The 27,155-nt window shown below is 40.5% G+C and overlaps 1 protein-coding gene across 1 annotated transcript; it reads right to left on the bottom strand.

Moving 5' to 3' along the window:
• Window positions 1–3,160: 3,160 nt before the first annotated feature.
• On the bottom strand, window positions 3,161–26,298 carry EREG (epiregulin). Its single transcript, XM_025985108.2, has 5 exons — window positions 26,200–26,298; window positions 12,824–12,910; window positions 9,637–9,760; window positions 8,904–9,053; window positions 3,161–6,480 (listed from the first exon to the last, which is right to left on the bottom strand). Exons 1-5 carry the CDS (start codon window positions 26,246–26,248, stop codon window positions 6,399–6,401), a joined length of 492 nt encoding a protein of 163 aa, XP_025840893.2. The 5' UTR covers window positions 26,249–26,298; the 3' UTR covers window positions 3,161–6,398.
• Between the last annotated feature and the right edge of the window lie 857 nt (window positions 26,299–27,155).

The raw sequence follows: 27,155 nt of genomic DNA on the forward strand, positions 1-27,155 counted from the left end.
GCCTCCCCCCGGGACAGGCAGAGGCCGGGAGGGCCCAGGACAGCAAGGACGCTCCTGCCCCGAGCTGAGCAGATCAGCGGCCCCGCCCGGAGCCTCCAGGCCCTGCAGATGGAGAGCCCCGGAGCTACTGCGGGAGCTGACTCCAGGGCTGCAGAGCTGGCCCCGCCACTGCGGTTGTTCCTCCCGGGGCCTCACGGGGTGAACACCCCCCACGGAGCCCTGCACCAGGCAGGGGCAGAGCAGCTCCCCCAAGTGCTCACACCTGAGAATCAGCACAGCAGGCCCCTCCCCCAGAAGACCAGCTGGACGGACAAGTTCCAGGGGAAGTCAAGGGACTTAGAGTATACAGAATCAGAGGACACTACCCCGTGGTTTGTTTGTTTGTTTGTTTTGCTTTTTGATTTCTGTTTGCTTCCCCAACCCTTTTTTTCCCTTTCTTTCTTTTTCTTTCTCTTTTTCTTCTCTTTTTTCCTTGTTTTCTTTTTTCTTTTTCTCTTTTCTTTCCTTCTTTCTCTCCTCTCTTTTTCTCCTTTTCCCAATACAACTTGTTTTTGGCCACTCTGCACTGAGCAAAATGACTAGAAGGAAAACCTCACCTCAAAAGAATCAGAAACAATCCTCTCTCCCACAGAGTTACAAAATCTGGATTACAATTCAATGTCAGAAAGCCAATTCAGAAGCACTATTATACAGCTCCTGGTGGCTCTAGAAAAAAGCATAAAGGACTCAAGAGACTTCACGACTGCAGAATTTAGATCCAATCAGGCAGAAATTAAAAATCAATTGAATGAGATGCAATCCAAACTAGAAGTCCTAACGACGAGGGTTAACGAGGTGGAAGAACGAGTGAGTGACATAGAAGACAAGTTGATGGCAAAGAGGGAAACTGAAGAAAAAAGAGACAAACAATGAAGAGACCATGAAGATAGATTAAGGGAAATAAACGACAGCCTGAGGAAGAAAAACCTACGTTTAATTGGGGTTCCCGAGGGCGCCGAAAGGGACAGAGGGTCAGAATATGTATTTGAACAAATCATAGCTGAAAACTTTCCTAATCTGGGAAGGGAAACAGGCATTCAGATCCAGGAAATAGAGAGATGCCCCCCTAAAATCAATAAAAACCGTTCAACACCTCGGCATTTAATAGTGAAGCTTGCAAATTCCAAAGATAAAGAGAAGATCCTTAAAGCAGCAAGAGACAAGAAATCCCTGACCTTTATGGGGAGGAGTTTTAGAGTAACAGCAGACCTCTCCACAGAGACCTGGCAGGCCAAAAAGGGCTGGCAGGATATATTCAGGGTCCTAAATGAGAAGAACATGCAACCAAGAATACTTTATCCAGCAAGGCTCTCATTCAGAATGGAAGGAGAGATGAAGAGCTTCCAAGACAGGCAGGAACTGAAAGAATATGTGACCTCCAAACCAGCTCTGCAAGAAATTTTAACGGGGACTCTTACAATTCCCCTTTAAGAAGAAGTTCAGTGGAACAATCCACAAAAACAAGGACTGAATAGATATCATGATGACACTAAACTCATATCTGTCAATAGTAACTCTGAACGTGAACGGGCTTAATGACCCCATCAAAAGGCACAGGGTTTCAGACTGGATAAAAAAGCAGGACCCATCTATTTGCTGTCTACAAGAGACTCATTTTAGACAGAAGGACACCTACAGCCTGAAAATAAAAGGTTGGAGAACCATTTACCATTCAAATGGTCCTCAAAAGAAAGCAGGGGTAGCCATCCTTATATCAGATAAACTAAAATTTACCCCGAAGACTGTAGTGAGAGATGAAGAGGGACACTATCTCATACTCAAAGGATCTATCCAACAAGAGGACTTAACAATCCTCAATATCTATGCCCCGAATGTGGGAGCTGCCAAATATTTAAACCAATTAATAACCAAAGTGAAGAAATACTTAGATAATAATACACTTATACTTGGGGATTTCAATGTAGCTCTTTCTACCCTCAATAGGTCTTCTAAGCACAACATCTCCCAAGAAATGAGAGCTTTAAATGATACACTGGACCAGATGGATTTCACGGATATCTACAGAACTTTACATCCAAACGCAACTGAATACACATTCTTCTCAAGTGCACATGGAACTTTCTCCAGAATAGACCACATACTGGATCACAAATCGGGTCTGAACTGATACCAAAAGATTGGGATCATCCCCTGCATATTCTCAGACCATAATGCCTTGAAATTAGAACTAAATCACAACAAGAAGTTTGGAAGGACCTCAAACATGTGGAGGTTAAGGACCATCGTGCTAAAAGATGAAAGGGTCAACCAGGAAATTAAGGAAGAATTAAAAAGATTCATGGAAACTAATGAGAATGAAGATACAACCGTTCAAAATCTTTGGGATGCAGCAAAAGCAGTCCTGAGGGGGAAATACATCGCAATACAAACATCCATCCAAAAACTGGAAAGAACTCAAATACAAAAGCTCACCTTACACCTAAAGGAGCTAGAGAAAAAACAGCAAATAGATCCTACACAGCACAAGAAGAGAGTTAATTAAGATTCGAGCAGAACTCAACGAAATCGAGACCAGAAGAACTGTGGAACAGATCAACAGAACCAGGAGTTGGTTCTTTGAAAGAATTAATAAGATAGATAAACCATTAGCCAGCCTTATTAAAAAGAAGAGAGAGAAGACTCAAATTAATAAAATCATGAATGAGAAAGGAGAGATCACTACCAACACCAAGGAGCTACAAACGATTTTAAAAACATATTATGAACAGCTTTACACCAATAAATTAGGAAATCTAGAAGAAATGGACGCATTCCTGGAAAGCTACAAACTACCAAAACTGGAACAGGAAGAAATAGAAAACCTATCTCCCTAAGTCTTTTTTTAAAAGATTTATTTATTTATTTATTCATGAGAGACACAGAGAGAGGGAGAAAGCAGAGACACAGGCGAAGGAGAAGCAGGCTCCCTGCAGGGAGCCTGAATCAGGATTCAATCCCGGGACTCCAGGATCATGCCCTGAGCCAAAACCAGACAGTCAACCACTGAGCTACCCAGGCATGCCTCCGTAAGTCTTTATATCTAAATATGTTGTAGTTCTGTCACTGCTTTTAAGTTAATTTATTATGGAATAAAAAGAAAAAAAGAGAGAGACTACAATTATTAGTGAAACTCTTTTACGCATGATATTTAATGTATTTTTCTTTTTCAGTCATGTTTTTTCTAGTTGCCGACAAAAATAAATAAACATTAACAACATCTTGCGAAGTATCTATATTCTCCTTCAATATCTTAAGGTACACAATTATCAAAGCTGATACTGAACACAAACAAATTGATACAATTCAGTACTCTGATAAAATCCATTCTCAAATAAGTTAAACTGCATGCATTACAAGTTTATGTTCCATAGCATCTTCAATATAAACTGTATACCAAAATGGCTCTTCAAACTTAAAAAGTGCAATTACAAAGTGCAAAAACAGCAAAGATAAAAATGCACTATCTTACATTTAGCATTTTCCAGTTTGAATAACAGACATGTTTTAGATAAAATTATTTTTTGCTAGAACATTAAAAATGTACAGTGCTTTGCAAGTTGTTACTCCCCTTCTCCCATATGAATAAGAGTAGAAAAAAACTCAGAAAATATTGGGCAGGGAGTAAACACATCTTTTTCCCTTCAAAGTCTACAGAGTGGTTATTGGAGTAAAAATGACAATGTGGATCACAGATGAGCTTTTCAAAACAAGATTACTGAATTCAACAGAAAGTAGAAACTAGTGCATCTGTTTCCAGCATAAATATTGATTTGATCCCTGAAAGCATTGTTCTCAGTATGTTGGATATATAGGCTCTGCTACAAATATATATAGTGAGAATCTGTAAAATAAGGAAGATAGACTAAATATTAATCCAAATCTTTCCATTGTTTGTAGGAAATCTGAGCTGATGGCAATCATCTGCTATTTTTGCTCAGCATTATCCTCATTAAAACAATTATTTCTGACTTATTTTCATCCATAGAACACAATCTAGGTCATATTTTTTTAAAAAATTTAATATACATCTATAAAGATTTAGCTTTTACAGGGGCTAGTTTTTTAAGTACCCTTAAGTAAAGATTAAAAACATTGCAAACTACATATAATTAGTTATATAATAATGAAATGGGATGTTTAAGATAAACCAATATAACTCCCTTTTTGTAAATATAATAAGTGAATTGCTGTTGATTTCTCAGTAAACTGATTTTCTTTGACACAGTCAAGATCACTTAAAATAGGCGGACTTCATTTTCATCTAGTAGGTCTCAATAACAATGTGAGGGACTTAAAATGTATTCTTACACAGCACATTTGATTTTAGCTGTATTAAATGTGAGACAGAAACGTGCTTTTAGATCTTCCTGAATTTTTATTTTATTTCTCTGTTTCTTGTTTTTAAGTTTTACATATTTTTGAAAGAGCAACAAATGACTAATTCTATGATTGAGCTTATGTGTACAGGTGTGTATTTGCATATGAATTTGTATATTTTATACATTTGTATATTTTTATGTATATATATATTACACACACACACACACACACACACACACGTGTGTTTTTCCCCTATAGTAAGGGACCAGATCCAGCACTTTGGAAAATAGTCACATGAAACACCAGAGGACAAGTGAAGGGATACATATGAAGGCAAGTCCTGGCACCTGGCACTTCAGAAGTCAGTCATTGTTTACTTTCTCGTTGTTGCCATAGCACCTGCCAGGAAAAAAAGATGAAAAAAGAATAGTCCCTCCCCAGCAAGGTGTGTGATCCTGAGAGACTCTACTCAAAGGTCTAGTATTCAATGAGGCAGTCTCCCCTGAGACCAGGAGATGCTGAGAGCTGCAGCTCCTTCTGTGGTTGCCCCAAGTACCCTTAGGAACTCACTGAGACCATGGGCTCAAACACAAGAGAAACTTTAGTCTCTTCCCCCCAAAATAAACAAAAGACAGAAAACCGGGCCCTAGATTCATCTCAGTCTCCAAAAGAAGGCATGGTTAAGTCTCTAAATTTTTAAAACTTTTCAAATGAATTTGTTCATTTGGGAAAATATTATTCCACTTCCTCCTTCAAGATATCATTTTACAAATATATTTTTAAATTGTAGAAGGAGCTACTTACTACATTGTTTTACACTAAAACTCTCTTACAGGGCAACCTTGGTGGCTTAGCAGTTTAGCACCACCTTCAGCGCAGGGTGTGATCCTGGAGACCCAGGATCAAGTCCCACATCAGGCTCCATACATGGAGCCTGCTTCTCCCTCTTCCTGTGTCTCTGCCTCCCTCTCTCTCTATGTGTGTCTCTCATGAATAAATAAATTAAAAATCTTAAAAAATAAAAAAATAAAAATAAAACTCTTGCAAAGAAGATGAAATAACTGTATTTCCATCTTTGGACAATATATAGAATTGCTGTCTTACACTTTAAAATGGTGACCAGTCCATCAAATTTTGGACTACTATATATAATCCTAGGATTCTTAAAGTCCCTATGAAAATAAATACTCATAAAAAGAAGCCCAAATTTTGGCTCCAAGTGTGGATATCTTTTTTATTGTCTCATAAAAAAGAAAAGAAAAGAAAAGAAAAAAATCTGAAAAGAAAAGAAAAGAAAAAAGAAAAGAAACATCATGAAGCTATATAATACCTACTATTTACATAAAAGGTGGTATAGAATGAAGTTGTCAACTCATTTAATGCAAGGAGAATCTGCAGATCGGTGACCAGTACCCACAGGAGCCATGAGTTGGAATAAGGAACTGCCCTCTCGGCGTACAGGACAGTAGACAGTAAACCTGGAGTCACAGCGGAGGATGGGGGTGGAGGGACACAGCCCTCCCTGGATTAGTGTGTTCCCCGCATGTAGCTTCTCCTCAATTCCCATTGCATTAGTGTTTTAATACAGAACACAGTGGTGCCAAGTCATACATCGAAGTCCGATATGGTGAATCCAATTATCGCTTGAGGGGTAGGAAAATCTACTTGTTGAGTTGATTTAGCCATATATTTAAGCTTAACAAAAATCCATCATTTGTGACACTTCCTGAGCAACAAACTGCATGTCACTCACTCCTAGGCATTGCATACCTGGCAACTGAGCTTTGGAGTGAAAGTGTTTAGTCCAGGAAATTATTTCTTACAAAAATATCAACTTTTTTCTATATTATTTGTTTTATATACATTATACATTAGCAAATATTCTGTCAAAAATAAAACAAAAAATAAAAAAGTGTCTATATTAAAAATGCACCATTGCTGACTTAACACATGATCCAACATAAATATTATTAATAAAATAGGAATATTAACATAACCAGGCATGCTGCGCATCCCTGTCTGTAGCTTGATGGCACCATTCAGACTTGTGGCAATGCTGGATCCCCTGATGTCACCCTTTTGTATTCCTGCTTTGGTTCTTTACTTTTTCGATTTCTGTACCTAGAAATATTCAGAAATGAAACTGTTAGCTCTCTAGTTAATAGTAGTAAGAACAAAGGATGCTAACAAAATAAACCAATAAATGGACTCAAAAGGTACATCAGCATAGTGTTTCCAAAGTGACAAAGGTCAACAAGTTTAGGTTGGACAAGAGAAAAAAAAAGGAGGGAGAAAGGGGTAGTGTTCTGTGGTCAAACAATTTGCAGGAGTGCAGGGAATAGTGAAAGATAGATAAAGGATTTCTCAGACACTAACATGTCATGAAAATTATACAATTCCAGGAGAGCATGTGACCAAATTTAAGCCAGGGCCTTTTGTTCTCTCTCTCTCTCTCTCTCTCTTCTCTTTCCATTTCCTCCCCTTCCCTTCTCTCTCTCAATCTCTCCCTCCCTCCCTCTTCTTTCTTTCTTTCTTTCTTTCTTTCTTTCTTTCTTTCTTTCTTTCTTTCTTTCTTTCTTCTTTCTTTCTTCCTTCCTTCCTTCCTTCCTTCCTTCCTTCCTTCCTTCCTTCTTTTCTTTCTTTCTTTCTTTCTTTCTTTCTTTCTTTCTTTCTTTCTTTCTTTCTTTCTTTCTTCTTTCTCTTTCTTTCCTACTAAAAACACACCATTTGTGGGGCGCCTGGGTGGCTCAGTCAGTTAAGCTTCTGACTCTTGATTTCGGCTCTGGTCATGATCTCAGGGTCATGAGACTGAGCCCTGCATCAGGCTTGAACGCTGGACATGGAGTCTAACACTCTGCCCTTCCCTGCCCCTGCTCTCTCTCTCTCTCTCTCTCTCAAAGACAAAAACCCCAAGCCCCAGTATTTGAATATCACACATCATTACATTCTACCATCTCACTGATATAATGCTATAACCAATAGCAATTAGAATAGCTGCGGAGTTTAGGTGGCTGACAGTGCCCCAAGGGCTACATATGCATTCTCATTCTTCTATTCTTCTATTCTCATATTTACCGGTATCATCCTCATTTTACATATGATGACAGTGAAGTACAAATGGGTCACATGAGCTGGCCAACTTTTTCCAGCTAGGATTCATAAATTTGTCACCATTCTGAATCTTCATTCATTCATTTGTTCAAGCAATCCTCCTAATATTTTGTGTTCATTTTTTACCCATTCTGGAGATGAAGCACGTAGCCCTGAGGAAAGTGCATGCTTATGCTTAGTGGAGGAACACAATTTGAAAGCTTTTGTTTAGACACAGTTCTGCCACTTGCCAACTCTCTGAGCTGGGGTATGTTGATTTACCTCCTTGAGTCTCATTTCCCCTATCCTTATAAAGGAAAGGATTATAGCCAAAGACCTTTTAGGGGTATTTCAGTTTTAATAGTATTCAGTTTTGTCATCATAATTCATCAGGGAGGCACTATAATTTGATGAATGCTTAGAATCAAACACAGGCAAAATAAATGTAATCTTACAAAAGTAGCACACTCTCAGACCTTCAAAAGTAGAAGTGTATTACTTTCAGCAAACAAATAAAATGAAATCCACTCAAATCTACACTGAACAGGCACCTGGGTGGCTTAGTTGATCAAGCATTCGAGTCTTGATTTTGGCTCAGGTTATGATCTCAGGGTTGCAGGGTTGCGAGATCAAGTCCCACCTCAGGTTTTTCTCTCTCTCCTTCCCTGTGCCCCACCCCACAGGCACACTTATGCTCTCTTTCTAAAAAATGAAACAAAAAGCTGTACTGAAAAATTTGTATCAGTCACAAAATGAGATGGATTTCATGGAGACATTTCAAAGCAGCTGTTATTAACAAATTTACATTTTTCCATACCCTAGTCCTAACCCTTAAACACTGCCAGTCTGATATACTGTCAGCAATATCAATGCTCGTTGCCTTTCTTTCTCAGTTATCAGCCTATATCAGTGTAGCATTGTACATCAGGTTGGAGTGTGAATGTTCTGGGAGACTGATGATTTTTTTAAAGTATGTTTTTAACAACAGTCTGGAAACTTCTACTAGCCTGCCTTAAATTTTAAGATCCTAAACTCTAGGGTTATTAATTTACAAAGCACATCTTTTATGAAATACAAAATTTGACCTCATAAATTAAATACAATTGGTTGAGTATAGCATAGACATCATGCTTTATGGTTTCTTTAACATGTATTATAACACTCAATATTGATCCTGTCACTAATGCAGGGGAGGATTTCTATCTGTGTACAATAGAGGAAGGAACTGATACTCCAAGCTGGACTAGTATAAGGTTATAGAGATAAGAAATAGCAGAGCTAACAGTAGAGTCTAATCCACACATTCTGCTGCTGAAACTTCTTTGTAAATATAGTCAGTGCAGAGTCCATCTTATCCCTTAAAATAATACTTTGTCCATAGTTTTACCCAGTTTGTAAGTCTGTATTGCATGAAAATAATTTATAGATGCAAAGTATAAAAAACACTGGCTTACCATCTGCAGAAGTAGTATAGGGAACCGGCGACTATGATAAGAAACAAGATAATGAGAATCACAGTCAAAGCCACATATTCTTTGCTCAAGGGCTGTTGGACAGTTAAATAGAAGTGCTCGCATCGGACACCAGTGTAACCCACTTCACACCTAAAGGAAAATATGAGAAAAAGATCAGTTATTCAAAAAAGAAATTATTATTATGAATTCATTTTTATAAGAACTAATCTCACACCGTAATGCAAGAAATCAACCAGGTTTGCCAAAAGTTGTAAAGAGGATTTCAAAGACTGACCTAAGTGCAGGGCCAGCTTTGATAAAGGGCTCCACATAGCTCTCAGCTTAACCATGGTGGTAAAGGGACAGGCTAGCTCAGCTGCACGGTGGCCAGCAATCTACAATGGTGCTTTGTAAGTTTTGTAGGTTTGAGCTGCCTTTTGTCTAAATCAGTGCAATGAATTCATAAAACAGGGGTTGATATAGAGATCTAGTGGAGCTGCCATTTTGGCAATATGAAGGAAGAATCAAAGCCCTTCCCCGTCTGCACTCCTGAAGTATCTGTATGATTTGAGAGCTACCGTTTGTTCCCTAACTTTAAAAAACTCACTTAATAATACTGCATATAACTGCATGCTAATAGTATGTATAAACTGCCCATAGGTCAACTTCAAAAAATATTAGAGAATATAAGTTTTTAAAAAACACTGGTTTTTGTCGGTTTTTGCCATATTACCTGCAGTACGTTTGACTCATGTCCACCAGGTAGATGCATTGTCCGTGCAAACAGTAGCCATTCATGTCAGAGCCACACTTTATTATTGACACTTGAGCCACACGTGGGTTGTCTTCTATCTGAACTGTGAAGGGAATGGAAAGTTGGATATATTCTGCGGCTTTCTTTAAGGCATTAATCTTAAACCTTTCACATAATAAATGCTGAGCTACCCCAGCAAAGCAGGTCAGGTGCCAATCAGTTGAGGAGAATTTTTAGGACTAAGAAGTCCCTCTAGTTATGACATTCTCTACACCACTAAACAAACATTTGACCCCTAAGGAAAATATCCAACAGACTAAACAAACAAAATAAGACCTAGGGACCTAGGTCACAAAAGAGAACCTTGAAGGATAGAAAAGACAAGTTTAAGACACTCAAAAATTATTATCCTTAGTTACTCAGTTACCCCAAATTTGCCTGATGTTTTTTCAAATCTCAAAATAATTCTGCAGTTTCATTATTCCAAAATCAATTGCAAACTGAATCCATTAATTAATTCCAGAGAGCATTTTTTCTTTTTTTTTTTTAGATTTTATTTACTTATTCATGAGAGACACACAGAGAGATGAAGAAGCACAGACAGAGGGAGAAGCAGGCTCCCTGCAGGGAGCCCGATGAAGGACTGGATCCCCACACGGGGATCATGCCCCGAGCTAAAGGCAGACTCTCAACCTCTGAGACACCCAGGCGTCCCCAGAGAGCATAATTCTATAACGGGTTTTAAGCCAGGAATGCATGTTTTGGTGGGTGGTCCCAAATTTTTGAGGCTACCGTCAAAGAAACCAATTAAAGCCTCCCCAACATCTGTAACCATGAGAACTGAAGTAGACAAATATTGACAGGTGCCTGGGTTAGACAATACAACAATGAAAATAGAAGCCTCATTAGAAATAGTGTTGCAGCCTATATGTAAAATTCACTTTAGGATGATTTAATTACTAAAATGTGAAGGATGCTTATGAAATAATCGAACAGTAGCATCTTGATTGTAATACTCCTGCTCCAAAAAACAAACAAAAAACTTCTAGAGAGCCCAATGATGAAGGAGGACAAGAGAACAAAAATACCACTCAGAGGGGTACACATACCCCGATTTTTTTTTAAGATTTTATTTATTCATGAGACACACAGAGAGAGAGGCAGAGACATAGGCAGAGGGAGAAGCAGGCTCCAAGCAAGGAGCCCAATGCGGGACTCGATCCCAGACCCCAGGGTCATGCCCTGAGCCAAAGACAGCCACTCAACCACAAAGCCCCCCAGGCGTCCCCACACCCTGATGTTTATAGCAGCATTATCTACAATAGGCAAACTCTGGAAACAGACCAAGTATCCACCAACCAATGAATGGATTAACAAGTGGTATCTATATATGAAGGAATATTATTCAGACATAAAAAAGTGAAATCTTGCCATTTGCAATGACATGGATGGGGCTAGAGAGTATTATGCTAAATGAAATAAGCCAGAGGAGGACAAATACCATATGATTTTGCTCATATACAGAATTTAAGAAACAAAACCAATGAGCAAAGGGAAAAAAATACAGAGAGAGAAAGAGATAAACCAAGACAGACTCATAACTACAGAGAACAAACTGATGGTCACCAGAGGGGAGGTGGGTGTGAGGATGGGTGAAATACAGGATGGGGATTAGGAAGGCACTTGTGATGAGCATTTGGTGTTGTATGGAAGTGTTGAGTCACTATTTTGTACACCTGAAACTAATATTACATTGTATGTTAACTAACAGGAATTTAAATAAAATTTTTTTAGAAACCAAGTACATAGTGGAGGCATAACAAAAGAGGAAGAGATGGTGAAATCGTTGTGGGAAATACCCTGGTTCCTTGGGATAACTCTTGACTCAATACTGACGCTGAATCTAAAGTAGATCTCTCTTGAAGCACATCCAGAGTCCTTCCAGGGGTCCCCAAGAGAAACAGGCTGCACATAACTTCTCTTTGTATTCCTATGCCTAAGCGCGGTTTTTGATATGTATTAAGTACCCCATAAAAGCTTTCTTTTTTTTTTTTAATTTTTATTTATTTGTGATAGTCACAGAGAATGAGAGAGAGGCAGAGACACAGGCAGAGAGAGAAGCAGGCTCCATGCACCGGGAGCCCGACGTGGGATTCGATCCCAGGTCTCCAGGATCACGCCCTGGGCCAAAGGCAGGCACCAAACCGCTGCGCCACCCAGGGATCCCCCCCCATAAAAGCTTTCTGAACAAATATTGTAACCAGAAAGAAAGGACATCATTTGTTCCTTTCACCAAAAAATAGCAACAAAGTATATTGATTATCTACTTTGTACAAAGTTTCAATTTCCTGTTTTGTCTGGGATCCAATCTCTAACAATGGTTTCCCAGCAAAACCAAGAGAAATAAGAATCTGATTTTCATTGTTTCCTATCTCTTTAATATCCAATCTTTCTATATAACTAGATGCCCAGTCCCTCTCCCACCAGTTATTCTTTTATATTATTTTTCCAGGGTGTAAACAAATGATTTTAACACAGCGGCTATCCCCCTCTTTTCTCTACAGTGTCACATATTCGTCTTTGGGTACATTTCCATTAAGAACCTGTGAGGCCAAGAAACGCCGGGACACCTGCTCCCCGTTGTTTCTAGCAGCAATGTCCACAATAGCCAAACTGTGGAAGGAGCCTCGGTGTCCATCGAAAGATGATGGATAAAGAAGATGTGGTCTATGTATACAATGGAATATTCCTCAGCCATTAGAAACGACAAATACCCACCATTTGCTTCTACGTGGATGGACCTGGAGGGTGTTATGCTGAGTGAAGTAAGTCAATCGGAGAAGGACAAACAGTGTATGTTCTCATTCATTTGGGGAATATAAATAATAGTGAAAGGGAAAGGAGAGAAAATGAGTGAAAATATCAGTGAGGGAGACAGAACATGAGAGACTCCTAACTCTGGGAAACGAACAAGGGACAGTGGAAAGGGAGGTGGGTGGGGGGTGGGGTGACTGGGCGACTGGCATTGAGGGGGACACTTGACGGGATGAGCACTGGGTGTTATGCTATATGTCGGCAAATTGAACTCCAATAAAAACATAAAAAAAAAAAAAAAAAAAAAAAAGAACCTGTGACCCTCTGGTGCAACGCTGGCAAAGCAGCTTACCTAATGCTGTGCAATTATCTTCGGATTCTCCCGGCATGCAGGAAGGAATCACAGTGGTGCTGAGAACCGCTTGGAGAAGATGGAAACCTATTTATGGGGGAAAACCAAATATATAAACAGTGCTTCAAGGAAAAAAAATTTGATCAGATTTCCATGTAACCACAGTACAATAGGGTTGTTTCAATTATTTCAAGAACTCAATCCATCAAAACAATAAAATAAACTAATTTGTGAAAACAGGCACATAATTGTCTCATACGGGGAATATAAGAAATAGTGAAAGGGATTTTAGGGGAAAGGAGGGAAAATGAGTGGGAAAAATTAGAAAGGGAGACAAAACATGAGAGACTCCTAACTTTGGGAAATGAACAAGGAGTAGTGGAAGGGGAGCCTGGCGGGGGGATAGGATGACTGGGTGAAGGGCACTTGACGGGATGAGCACTGGGTATTATACCATATCTTGGCAAATCAAACTTCAATAAAAACATATATATATATAAAATAATTAATTAACTAATTAAATCTTTTAAAAAATAAAAAAATTAAAAAAGGAAACAGTCACATAATTTTTTTTTTAACAGTCACATAATTGAAAATAAATGTCCCCCCAACTCCCTGTCCAAGGGTGAAAACCTTGGCATAATATTCCTAGTTACAGATTTGACCTGCTCTAAATGGCAAAGATCTGATTTTGAAGTTTGCTATTGCTAAGCTTAGCAATTGAACTTGTAGAATTTTCACTATTTTGCCCCATGATGTATTCAGAGCAATGCTTCAAGGGAAGGGCTCAGTAGGGACACTGGGTGGCTCAGTGATTGAGCGTCTGTCCTTGGCTCAGGGCATGATCCTGGAGTCCCAGATCAAGTCCCACATCAGGCTCTTCACAGGGAGCCTGCTTCTCCTCTGCCTGTGTCTCTGTCTCTTTCTCTCTGTGTCTCTCATGAATAAATAAATAAATAAAATCGTAAAAAAATAAAAAATAAAAAATAAAAAGCTTCAGGTTCCATTTACAGTGACAACTAAACAAGACTCAACCTTAAATGTGTTCCTTATTAATCTAAATGCCCAGGTTACTCTTTGCATTGTATTACACACAAAAGTTTATTTTAATGGACAAAATGTAATCTAAGTCAGATCAGATCTAAGATGGGAATGAAGGTCCATGCTACATGAACCACTAAGCCCCAGGACCCAGTTTCTGTCAGCCCAGTAAAAGCTTGAATGAGGTGTTTTATCATGTGCTCACCACTTGAAAGATAAATATTGGAAAATAGGCTCCAGAATGACTCAAGTAATTTCTGAATTGCCTGAAAGCATAAGAAGAATCCTTCTAATTGCATGGATGTTTCCTGACTGCTTCTGTTTAGGGGCTGGGCACTTGCACTTCACCCCTCTTTCTGGTCAATATGAGTAACTGTTATATAAATACTAACAGTGGTGGAAGCATTAGTTGCAGTAGTTGGCAGCAGTTAACATTTCGTGAACATGCTTATCTAACAGTACTTTCCTCATTATCTCTGCTATAATACCCAAATTCTTCAGTTGATTGTCATCTTTTTCTTATCTCCTTGAAAATTTTCATAAAATTAGAATTCTATCTGAAGGGGAAAATGTATTAAACCATTAATAACTATTCATCTTGAGGACAAAATAGAATATTAATTTCTGGGCACCTGGGTGGCTCAGTGGTTGAGTGTCTGCCTTTGGCTCAGGTCATGACCCCGGGGTCCTGGGATCGAGTCCCACATCGGGCTCCCCAGGGAGCCTGCTTCTCCCTCTGCCTGTGTCTCTGCCTCTCTGTGTCTCTCATGAATAAGTAAATAAAAGCTTTAAAAAAAGAAAAAAAAAAAACATTTTGTGAACACCGACTATATACAGGTGTGGTTCTTATCCTTTTTATCTATATTATCTCATTTAATCCAGTCAGTGACTGTTAACCGCACCAGACATGAGAAAAAACTGAGACTTAGAAAGAGTTAAACTAACTTTCGCAAGAGTGAGTAGCAATGTTGTTAATGGGCCACATTATAGAACTTGGAAATGGGCAATAATACTGGAGTATAATGGCCATTATACAAACAAACCAGGGTAAATATAATTGAAGCAGGGTAATTTAATCCCATAGGAAGACAACAGAGTATGATGGAAAGGCAATCTTGGGAGAAAGCTTGCATTATGTGATTTTGGAAAAATTAATTACCTTCTCTGGATCTCAGTTTCCTCTACCTTACAGAGTTTGGGCGTTGAATTAAATGGAAATGATATTTTTTCAAAATGCTTAACATACCAGAGACTCCCACAAATGTTCCATAAGACTCATGATCTGATTGGGCCTCTAGTTTTAGCAGTGTATGCGGGTAGTTCCCTCTACTGGTCTGTAACAAGATTACAAATCTCTTTGTAATTGGGTATTTTAGTGTGTCTGAATCCACAAAATAAAGGATTTTGTTTTATTTTTTCTCAATCAGAAGGGACGTGTATATGTTAAGCATATTGCATATTACTGAGGTGCTAAAAACTAAATTATACATCAGCATCATAGCTCATAATTTCATAATGTTTCAAACTTGACCCTTAGAACAATCCTGTGAACTAGTTGTTAACCCCAACCTCAGTGCAATTAAATTGTCTTATCCAAGACCAAGTATGTATTGACCTCAGAAAATAAGAGTCAGGAATCTATCTTTGGACAGCAAGTCTCATAATCTTTCATTGATTTGACAGTATGACTTGGAAAAGTTTAGATCTCCTCCCCACCCCATATTTCTCCTATAACATATACTGCTTCCATCAGTCTTAAAGGGAAAAAAATAATCATCTTTCTTAAATGACAAAAAGAAAAAAAGGTTAAAGTTCGTATTTCATTGTCAGGTGAACAGAGATAGAAAAAGATGACTTTGTCTATGAAGCTTTTTATGGAGAGTAGGATAGATTCTCATCCAAGCCAATTTTGTTCTACTTCTCAATATAATTCGGCCTTGCACTTTCTCGATCGAAGACTTAAACCCTTTGACTTACACCATCCGCTCAACACCAGCTGGGTCTCTAGATGCATGTTTTAACATCCTGACATTCCTATGCCTTCACGCTTCTCCAACTGAAGAAGGATTTGGCGAAAACATTAGAAATTCTCCTGCCAGCCCAGGCTACGGTGCAAACACACCTGTGAAGCTCATTTCTCTATCTCTTGTGGAAATCAGATACTAGCCTTTCCTGTTTGGATTTGCTGACAATGGCAACCTGCAATTATGACAGAATTCAGCTAATTGTTTTGGGCTGTTGCTTCTTCATCTTTTTTTTTTTAAGGTTTTTAGTGTTTGTTAGCTTTCCCACTGGTTCCACCTGGTCAAGCCACAGATGAAATATTTCTTTGTGAATTAAAGAATGTTCAGTGCAGGGTGTGCCTCCACAAAAACTGGGCTCTCCTAACCTGTGACGCTCTCTTGGACATCGTCCATGGCTTGGGGGTGGTTTCCATGAGACTGGCTGCATGAATTCAACATCCGGGTCTTTTACAGATGAAACTGTAAATAATTTTAAATATTTCCCTCAAATGAAAAGCCTCAGTTCCATCGTGGATGTACATGACCAATAGAATAGCAAAATCAGTTTTAAATCTTGTACCCCCTGCACAGCTCTATTGCTTTAAGAGTGATTCTCAAACTTCCATCAACTTCATCTCTGCCCCAGGCCCTTGCAAACTCAAGTAAAACAGTAGATGGAGCTGATCAAAATATTCAGAGTCAACCCATGGAAAATTCTGATACCCACCACCTCATCACCCTTAAGAATCACTACTCACTATTTTAAAATCATACAGGCAAGGAATATATGGTAAAGTCATATACATAGGGATCCCTGGGTGGCGCAGCGGTTTGGCGCCTGCCTTTGGCCCGGGGCGCGATCCTGGAGACCCGGGATCGAATCCCATATCGGGCTCCCGGTACATGGAGCCTGCTTCTCCCTCTGCCTATGTCTCTGCCTCTCTCTCTCTCTCTGTATGACTATCATAAAAAAAAAAAAAAAAAAAGTCATATACATATATTTCCTTAATCTTACAGGTTTTTTTTCATGACTTTAGTGTTATTTGAACAATAATGGTCTATGATTCAATTGCAAATATTATATCTGAGATTTTTGATCCTCAACCATGGGTCCCTGCTAAAAACATTATTCACTATGATATTAAGGATTTTGGATAGTGTCCATGTGTCAGAAAACAGGCCTGGTGGCAAGCTCCACATTAATAACTAAAGTATAGAGGAATTGTGTGCAAGGTGGTATGGGGGAATGACCTATAAACTCAAAATTGGCTGTTGAAACTCTGTTTCAATAATGCAATAAAAGTCAAAATTCCTCTATAGGCCATTATTCCTGTCAAATTTCCAAATGCGTTTGAGGAATTTGAAGCACACTTCTACATCTCTCTGCCTTCTTCACCTTTCAGAGATTGTGTTTCAATGAAATCTCCAATGTGCCAACAGGAAGTGGTACAGATGACTCACAGGATACAAATCAACCTCAACTCTGTGAGTCAGGACCAAGCCTACATCCTTACACAATATTGGGGCACTGTGCGTGGGAGAGGTCGAGGATCATCATCCGAGGGGGGTAGCTCTAAATGCCGTGGGCCCTGAGGCGCTAAGAAGTGCTTGCCCAACAGTCAGGAGAAATGCCAGATGTAGGAAATGTCCTTATTTCACAGTTTCTTTTGACCTTGCTTCCTTACGATTACATGGAGGTGCTCACTAGAAGGAGGCTGGGATTAGCTGACAAAGCCGATTCTGCAAAGTCAATTGGCACTTCTCAGGGATAAAATGACTCTTCTGAGTGACAATGAGGCAGATAAAAATGAGCCCAGAGAAAATGAGATCAGTTACAGAATGAAAGGAATGCACCCTATTTTCCTGACTTAAACTTTTAGAATATTTAGACCAGAACAGGAAACTTATAATGAATCATAATATTTGCCCAGCCCAAACAGGTAGAAAAATCCACTTTGTTCACGCTTTTGGTGTGGTAACATGCCTCCCCTGCTCATGGACTGTTAGTTTTCTACCTTCTTCCATGGCAGTCTATGATTTTAGGATTTGTCTGTAACACAGGAGGCTTGTTAGGACCTGTACACTTGCAAGGAGTCAAATGTCTTCAACATTTCCAGATGCCTTCCTATTTAAAATTAAAATCCACTATTAGAAAAGGCCTGGCTTCACCTTGGCACATCAGATCCTGAAAAGAACTCCTGTTAGTGTTTCTTAATAACAGCCTACTTTTCAGAGAACTACGGAGAAAGAGGATATTAACCTTGTCTTTTTCTAGCCATTATCCTCTTCCCACAGTTTTCCAGCATTAACCTTATAAGTAAGCTTCATTAAAAAATAGATGTAAAAACCAACTATAACTATTTCAAATAAAACAAAATGAAACCAGAAGTTGTTATATTACAAATAAGTATTTCTTTTAATTTTGAGTTTTAAAAGTAGCCATAGGATCTTCCTTGTCAAATGGCAAGAGAAGATTTAATAGGCCATGCTTTTTAATTCATAGGCATTAAATAATACTCTTCAATTCTAGTAGTAATTCCTAAATCCATACTTCAACGTGCTCATATATTTTATTCATCAGAGAAGACTGTTCTTAAAGCCATCCAATCAAGAATCTGTTAGTTAAAAAGTGAGAGTGCAGTTTAATTTACCCTAAAAATGGATTTAAGGATGCATATCTTATTCATAATGAAAGTGTTCTCTCTCTCTTTTTTAAGATTTTATTTATTTATTCATGAGAGACACACAGAGAGAGAGAGAGAGGCAGAGACATAGGCAGAGGGAGAAGCTCCCTGCAGGGAGCCCAATGCAGGACCCCATCCCGGGACTCCAGGATCACACCCTGGGCCAAAGGCAGGCGCTAAACCGCTGAGCCACCCAGGGATCCCCGAAAGTGTTCTCATAAGGCAGAAGAATGCATATCAACTCTTGTGCAAAGGGTACGATTTATATAAATCTGAGTGTTTGGAATTTGTGACAAAGAGCTCTAAATATGGGACTTGTATTCCCTAAAAGCCAAAGTTTCATCTCAAGAGTATTATTTCAAATGTTCTTTTGAAAATATTTTTTTCTTCAAGATGTTACATGAGGGAGTCTTTATATAACACTCTGTACCTTCATCCTGTTCCATCTTGCTTCTCACACCTATCCCTATTGATTCAAATCAGAAATTTAAATTATTGCATTACTATGTCAAAAGAAAAATCTCCTAAAGGAGCAACAGTCTAGAATGTTTGCCATTTGCCTTCTTTTCATTATGACCATATTGTGGCCTGAAATTTTGAAAACTTAATGGTATTTGTAGAAGCATATTGACTATCATATCATCCATCCTTTATAGAAGCCTACTGCCAAAAATGAATTTGCAAAAAAAAAAAAAAAAAAGGTTTTGAATAAGTGATCATCAAAGAAATGGGTATATAAAAGGTAATTTTAAAAGCCTCAAAGTTAATTACTTTTCATTCACAGAACCTGTGTAAGCAACTAGCACTTTGGAGGCACTAAGAAATTTTATTTTGTGAACATCCATCTTTTGGATAACATGGGAAACTTGAACTTCAGTGAGCAGCACATCTGCATCTGTAGTATGATAAGAGGGTAGAAAGGGCTTAGTTTTACTGCATAAAGGGGAGTAGCTTAGCCTAGATTTACTTCTAGTAACCACATGTCTCAAGTTATATCTGTTCAATAAATATTGAGACTTTTCTATATGCAAGAGATTGAACAAAATGCTAAAAGGAAATTAATGCAAAAGACATAGTTTCTGTCCTCAACAGAGTTAATAGGCTAGAGTCTTATGGGTGGAGAGAAAAGGAGGCAATTCATAGGTGATGCCAAGTTTCTGAAAATACTAGGGACGGTGGTGCCATGAAAAGAGTAGAAGACATATGCAGAACAGTGGTTTCTGTGGTGGCATTTGGAAATAGTGAACAGGAAGGGAAAACACAACAAGTAAAGGAATTTGAGTTTATAGTTCATATATTATCTGTTTATATTTAGGGGGCATTTGGGAATACAGTTCTTGAATAAGAGAATAAATGAGGGCAGCCCAGGTGGCTCAGCAGTTCAGCGCCGCTTTCAGCCCAGGGCGTGATCCTGGAGACCCGGGATTAAGTCCCAGGTCGGGCTCCCTGCATGGAGCCTGCTTCTCCCTCTGCCTGTGTCTCTGCCTCTCTCTCTCTCTCCCTCTCTCTCTCTCTCTCTCTGTCTCTCATGAATAAACAAATAAAATCTTAAAAAAAAAGAATGAATTTGTGGAATCTATTTGAAAGTCAGATATGAAAATATGATCTTTAAAGGCATGGGAGCCATTCATATGTTCCAAAGGAAATAGTATGGAATGGAAAATACTAGCGCTTGGGGAAAGAAGTGATGAGGAATGGATAGAAATGGTCAAAGAAACGGGAGAAAAAAGGAAGTTCAGTGTTGTGGGATCCAAGAGAACACCGACTTTTAAAAGGAGGTATGGGGGTGGTTAGTGACACAGTGATTGTAAGAAGTATGAGCGACTCTATCACAAATAAGATCCGGCTTTATTCAGGGCAACTGGCACTAAAATCAGTAATAAACACTGCTAACTTGATTTTTTTTTTTAAAACACTAGCATTGATTTTGTATTTGCATCCATCTTACCATTAATATTAATTTTGATTTTCTTGGCAACTTGAGCACTTATTCAAACTGTGCATTATGAGTGGCAATTTGTGATAGCCAATGGAAAATACATTAAGCTAGTGCTTCTCAACCTGGAGCAATGTCAACCAGGGACTTTTGGCCAGGTCTGGAGACCTTTTCGTCACAACTGGGCAAGCGCTACTGACACCTAACGGGCAGAGACCGAATTGCTGCTAAACACCCTGCAAAGGAAGGCCCACAGCAAAGAATTACCTAGACCACAATGTAAATGGAGCCAAGGCTGAAAAAAACCTGCTCTAGCCCCCTGAGGCGTGGAGTCCACTTCTAGCTCAGGTAATACTTTGAAACCCCTGCGGCTGAGTTTCCTTATCTCTGAAAACATTGACCTAAGGAGTGGGGTAGGCTGGGGCAGGGGGGGTGGCGTGAGGGGGGGAATGGAATTTCAATTAGATTACTCTAAGGATCCTTCTATTTCTAAAACAATACTTGTCTTTCTCTTACTGACTACCCATCATCCAGTCATATCACTGCTTGTGAAATTTCTCTTTCTCTTCAACACACACACACACACACACACACACACACACACACACACAGTACAGATATCCTTAAATTTTATTAGGTATACCATCAGTGAATCTGGATTATATTAAGTGATAGAAATAAGAAAAAAAATCTTAAAATTGATCAAACAGAATTGAATTTTCAAAAACTATTGCATAGTCTCAAAATATTTTGCTTCTCAAGCACATTTTCAAAAAACAGCCTTGAAGTCTATAGTGGTAAGGACTCTGAAAAAAGGTAACATTCTAATCATCCATCCAGCAAACATGTAAGGGTTTAAGTCTATCACAATATGGATGATCAAAGAGGAGCATGGTAGCAGCAAGGAGACATAGGGTGGACCCACACAGTCTGGCATGAAGAAGGCAGGACCAAGGATGAAAGCTTCGCAAAGGAGGCAGAGGCCTGCTGCAGGCTGACTTTGGAGAGGTAGGACAGGGGAGGAGGCAAGTAACTGAGAAGCCTTGATACTTCTCTTCAGTCTTAAAGGATGAGTAGAGCTTTCCCTAAAAGTGACATGTGAGCTCGGGTACAGTAGAGATCATGGCATTACCTAAAGAGGGAACCTTACACCCTGGGTTACTTGCTTCTTTTTATGTCTGTTCTCTGATTTGAAAAATGGGAATGATAATACATTTCCTAGCTTAAAGGGCTATAGTAAGGATCTAATAAAGCTTTTTCTAAGAAAGCACTTGATGATAGCTCTCATTTTTAAAGTGCTTTTTATTATTTTATAATAGCATCATATTTACCACATCTATCTACAATAACCTAACAACACAGCTATGATCTTCATTTTACAGATAAGAAAACTAAAACTCAAACTAAACTCTTCCTAAAAGTATGAAATAAAGGAGCAGCGGTGTGGAATGTGTGTTCTATTCACCATGTCTCTTGGTTCAAAACTATAAAGTTTGACATTTATAAACATGGTTATATATAAATATGAGAGGGGGGCTTTTTCTCTCTCTTATCCTGAGAATATTTTTAGGAGACTTTGTATTTTAACTCACTTTCATGACTTAAATTTAAAATTCAGGATTTTTGACCTAAGAAATTAAGGGTTAACATTTTTTTCAGGACAGTTGTCAGATCGTCTTGTGCATTATAAATACTATTAGAGGAGTGCTTAGGTGGCTCCGTTCATTAAGGGTCTGGCTCTTGGTTCTGGCTGGGGCGGTAGTCTTGGGATCCTGGGATCATGTCCTGTGACCTGCTCCATGCTCAGCATGGAGTCCACCTGGGATTCTCTCTCTCCCTCTGCCTCTGCCCCTGCCCTCCTCTCCTCCCCCCACCCTCACTCCCCACACTCCTCTCTCTCTCTTTCTGAAGTGAATGAATAAATCTTTTTAAAAAATACTATTATAAAGAGTATCCTAGTTAAGAAATCATGACTTTAACCTAGAATGTCACCAAATCTTTACTTGCCCTGTAACTAAACACCAGTTTTGCATAAACTGCATTGCCAGAGGAGACTGAGTCTGTTGCATTATTTCACTTTTTCTTTCTTTTTTTTTTAATTTATTTCACTTTTTCAAAGGTTCCAGAATTGCCATACTAATGGCTGTCAGGGTGCTCCTCCCTAAGGATCTCTCCTATTAAAGCTTTGGGGAGTCTTCCCGTTGTCTTCCAAAGGAATGTTCCCAATAGCAGCCATATTACTTAGACTATTTGCATAGTCCTATATTCGGAGTAAAGCCCAATGGATGGGGAAACAACACCTTAACTTAGTCTCTTTGAAGAGGATTTCTTACATGTCATTTGCATCTCTTAACTCACCATTAACCAGGAAATCTAAGATTCTTGGGCAAAAATAGACAGAAGGCATTCAAATTCAAGTTTACCAAAGCGATTATGTGAATATTATACTTTTTTTCCCCAAGGAAGTATATTTATTTTCTTACTGCTAACAGAAATATACTAACAGGGGCACCTGGGTAGCACAGTCGGTTGGGCACCTTAGTTTTGCCTCGGGTCGTGATCTCAGGGTCATAGGATCCAGTCTGCATGGGCTCTGGGCTCAGCAGTGAGTCTGCTTGGGATCCTCTCTTCCTCTCCTCTGCCCCTCCCCATTATGCTCTCTCTCTCTCTAAAATAAAAAAAAATAAAACTTAAAAAGAAAAGAAATGTGCTGTTGATTCTAACTTAGTCCCTTATTGATACTATATTAAATTCACAATAGTATAAAAAGATACAGGGAATAAAAAGGACATAGGTACACTTCTTGATTGATTTACTTAATATACATCTAGGCAAATTCAGAAATAAGGCCTCAGTCAAATGATGTAATGACTACTTGGAAATAAGATTCATTTCCTGGGAATTGTGTTGCTGAAAAATGCTGACTGAAGGTTCAGTAAAAATCCAACATATTTTAGCACAGCTTAAGGAAACAGTCACATGCTTTCTGTGCCTGATTTTGAGTGATACCATAAAGATACGATTTTTGTACATATGCTTGTCCCCAAAACAGGTTCAAAGCCTTGGGATAGCCCCCAGACTACCCTGAAACTTCTTTATTAGAATCTGTAACTTTTATTATGCTTCTGATAATCCTGAGACCCTCTGGCGCCTCATACATTGTTCCAGAACGACCATGCCATTTACTGTCTCTAAGACCTTGTAAGAAATTTGACTTCTCTTAGGTTTAGTCTCTTCATCACAAGGGCTAATCATATCTACCTCATATATTGATTTGAAGGAATAAATGAGATGATATATATAAAGCACTTAACACACAACAGGGTTAGCTCACAGTAGGCCTTTGGTAACTGTTTACTTCTTTCCCAACTCCTGGATTTGGGCCTTGGTGCTGAACCACACATCCTAATTACCCAAACTGTTCACATGGTGAGATATGATGGATGAAGGCAGGTAGGTGGTGCCAATACTCAGGCAGTCCATAAACTCTAAGGTCAACAGAAAAGATCAGGGGTGAGCCAATGTCTCATTGAGACCTGTGCTTCTCATATTTTCAGGAAAGAATGTTTACTCTGCTCAGTTTTCTGTCATTGTACAATTACAATGTCGAAGTAGGACTAAATTGTCTTGGAGATGGCATTCGGGAATATGCTCAAAAGCCCATTTGGGTATCAATGAAAATGTTGGATCTTAGATAGAGATCCTCTCTAAACCTTTATTGCAGTACTCAAGACAAAAACTTCTCCTCTTTGTTCTGGACCAATCATTATATTAGAAATGCTATTTCAGTTCTAAAGCTGTAAATTACTTATAAATGTGTTACCTAGTTTGGGGAATCTCAACCCCTTTACTTAATATTCAGCAAGCTAAAAGTGCCAGCAAATCCAGGTGTGAACTTTCTCAGTTTAGCCTTGGTTTTCTATGGGAACTTAAGTCATACTTTCCCATTATGTAAGGCAAGAACATCAATATCAAATATTTATGAAATTTAAAAGTAAGCAATCGATCTTATAAATGTGTAGCAATTTAAATCTGCAGGTATTGGAATGGAAGATGAAACCAAAACATTTTTTCCGGTTATAAATAAACATAAATTACACACACACACACACACACACACACACGGTAACAAAATATTTGCTGAAATCTGAAATAAATACCTTCTTTGTAACACCGGACATCTGGGAAAAGTAGTTCTAGGTAACCTTGTATTTGGCACGGGGAGGCAATTTCAGAAATGCCGGGTGGCCTTGTCATTTTTACATGTGCTCTAGAATAAAACTATTGGACTTGCATACCTGATCAGAGTACAGAGATATGAAAGAGAACTTCAAACAGGAACTTTTCTAGTCGCGGGGAAATATCTAAACAAACTGGGAAAACAGAAACTGACCTAGCTCATTTGGAAATGGGCTTGGCGGCTGATGAAATAAGTGAACTATAATTAAGCTACGCAATAAAGGAGTTAAACACTTTCATGACAACAAAAACACACACAACACACTCTCTGAGTGGGCAGTAACCAGGTGGGTAGTAACCAGGTTATTCATAGGCTCTTTGCTGTCTCTAATTAGAATATTCAATGAGTGGCCCAGAACAGACACTGTCATTGTTCAGATGGAACCGGACAATTAGGGGAAAAAGCGCGGAGCCATTCTGGCCTCTAGGTTAATTTCTAACTCTAGGAAGACGGTCGCTTTTCCAATTGTGTCCTTTTCACAGAGCCTTCAAAACAAAGATAGCAAAGCCACTTTATTGACTGAGAATGTTCTAGCAAGTCATTCTTAGCACAGTGTTGGCGGAAGCCACAGATCCAGTATCTACTACTGTCCCTAAACTTGCACGAGTAAGTTCCAACTATGCATAGTATGCACGTCATTAGGTCCCCGAGCCCTGAGAGAAGGCGTGTCGAAATAACAATTTAACTGTCACATCCTGCATAGGTAGAGTTCATTTGTTAGGGGAATTCGCCCCATTGCAACCCCAGAAGGAATGTGAGACTGGCAGCTTTCATTTCCTTGTTAAAATCTTCCTATAACACCTCCGAATTCCTCTTGAAATGTGAGCAATTAGAGAGAAACGATCTTTCTTTCAAACCAGAAAGCTCACCAAGGATTTTTTTTATTTTTCCCCAGTCCGCGAGAGCTAAATCATCTCAAAATAGAAAGACGGGCATTAAAAACACGCCGGGCAGTTCCAAACCACCGGGTGCAGCAAGAGGGGTTTCGGGAGGAAACCGGAGGCCTCCCGGCGCAGGGCTGGGAGCACCGGACCCGAGGCAGCGCCGGGGCCCGCCCCCGCCCCAGGTGCGCAGGGACGTTGGCTTCTGCGCTTCCCCGAGCTCCCGCAAAGCTGCCACCCGCGTGCGCCCCGGAAAGGTGACACTGCGGCCAAGACGGGAGGAAAAGCATTTCTTCCCAAAAGGTCTCTTTTGCAAAGGTCTGGTCCCTAGCCCCGTCCCCAGCCCCACTCCCCCCCACCCTACAGGAAAGAACAGAGCTTGGGATGCGGACGGGGCTTCCCTGGTCTTTGGCAGTCTCCAAAGAAAGAAACCGAGGCTTTCTGACTTTTTATTTCGCCTGTTCGGAGCCGCATCGATTCCTGCGTGACACACGCGGCAGTAGTTAGATTTTCAACGAAGGACTCGGGCCCGACACCGGCGCGCCCCGGCCCACCCGGCCCCATCCCCGACCCGGCGCGGCGGGCTCTTACCCAGGCTCAGCAGCAGGGCGGGGGCGCGGCCGGCGCGGCGCGGCTCCATCCTCCTCCCCGCGGGGCGCGGGGCGCGGGGCGCGGGGCGCGGGCCGCGGAGGGCCGGGGAGGGCCGGGGAGGGCCGGGGGGGGCCGGGCGGGAGCTCGCGGGGCTGCTGGCGAGCGCGGCGGGAGGCTGCAGGGACCACGGTCCGTCCGGCGACTGAGCTGCGCGGCGCGGCGCGGCGGCCTTTATAGTGCCTGGGAGGGGCCTCGGGGACTCGCCCGCGGGGCGAGGTGCCGGGAGCCCCGAGTTTCACAAGGGCCCGGGGGGAGTGGCCGGGGCCTGCCCGAAGGTCATCCTCCCTTGAACACCTGAGAGTGCGCGGGGATGGGAAGCTGCGCTCCTGGCGAGCCGGGACCACTCCCCGGACTTTTCCATCCCCGTCCCCGATTCGGGTGGCAGGAGGGGGGGCGTGGACCAGATGCTTCGGTTTCCTCGGTGGGGGCACCTGCTCTGCAGTGGGTGGTTGCAGCTGCTGCGGGCGACGGGCCTGACCTGACCCAAGTCAGCCAGGGCGGCGTCCCAGCAGGTGCTTTCGGAGAGCCCTGCGCGGGCCCGGTGGCTCAGCCGCGCTCCTCGCCTGTACGCGCCACCGCCGGGAAGTGCCGGGATTTCCCCTCTACACCTTCCTTCCCGGCCGCTCTGCTTCCAGCGCGGTGCAGGCATTTATGGCTTCAAAGTCCAGTCCTGAGAAAAAGCCCTAGACTATTTTTCCTCTGTCCTGTGTGCCATCCATCAGCCTGCTGCTTCTGATCTTGCTTCCCCGAATTTTGCTTTCAGCCTCTCGCACCGGTTACAGAATGTGTCCGTGACGTCCCATTGCCTTTCCGACAAAGTCCGCTCGTGTGCCCCGAACCAGTCTCCTCAACGCCAGCTCCCACTGGCTCAGCAGACGAGTTAGCTCAGCTCAGCC

Source organism: Vulpes vulpes, chromosome 2 (genome assembly GCF_048418805.1).
Source record: "Vulpes vulpes isolate BD-2025 chromosome 2, VulVul3, whole genome shotgun sequence".
In the NCBI taxonomy this organism is placed as follows: domain Eukaryota; kingdom Metazoa; phylum Chordata; class Mammalia; order Carnivora; family Canidae; genus Vulpes; species Vulpes vulpes.

Coding starts and splice junctions, on each gene's coding strand:
- EREG (XM_025985108.2), bottom strand. CDS start 26,248: ATGGAGCCGCGCCGCGCCGGCCGCGCCCCCGCCCTGCTGCTGAGCCTG. Junction 9,761..12,823: donor AGATAATTGCACAGCATTAG/GTAAGCTGCTTT, acceptor TTCCCTTCACAG/TTCAGATAGAAGACAACCCA. Junction 6,481..8,903: donor CTATACTACTTCTGCAGATG/GTAAGCCAGTGT, acceptor GAATATTTCTAG/GTACAGAAATCGAAAAAGTA.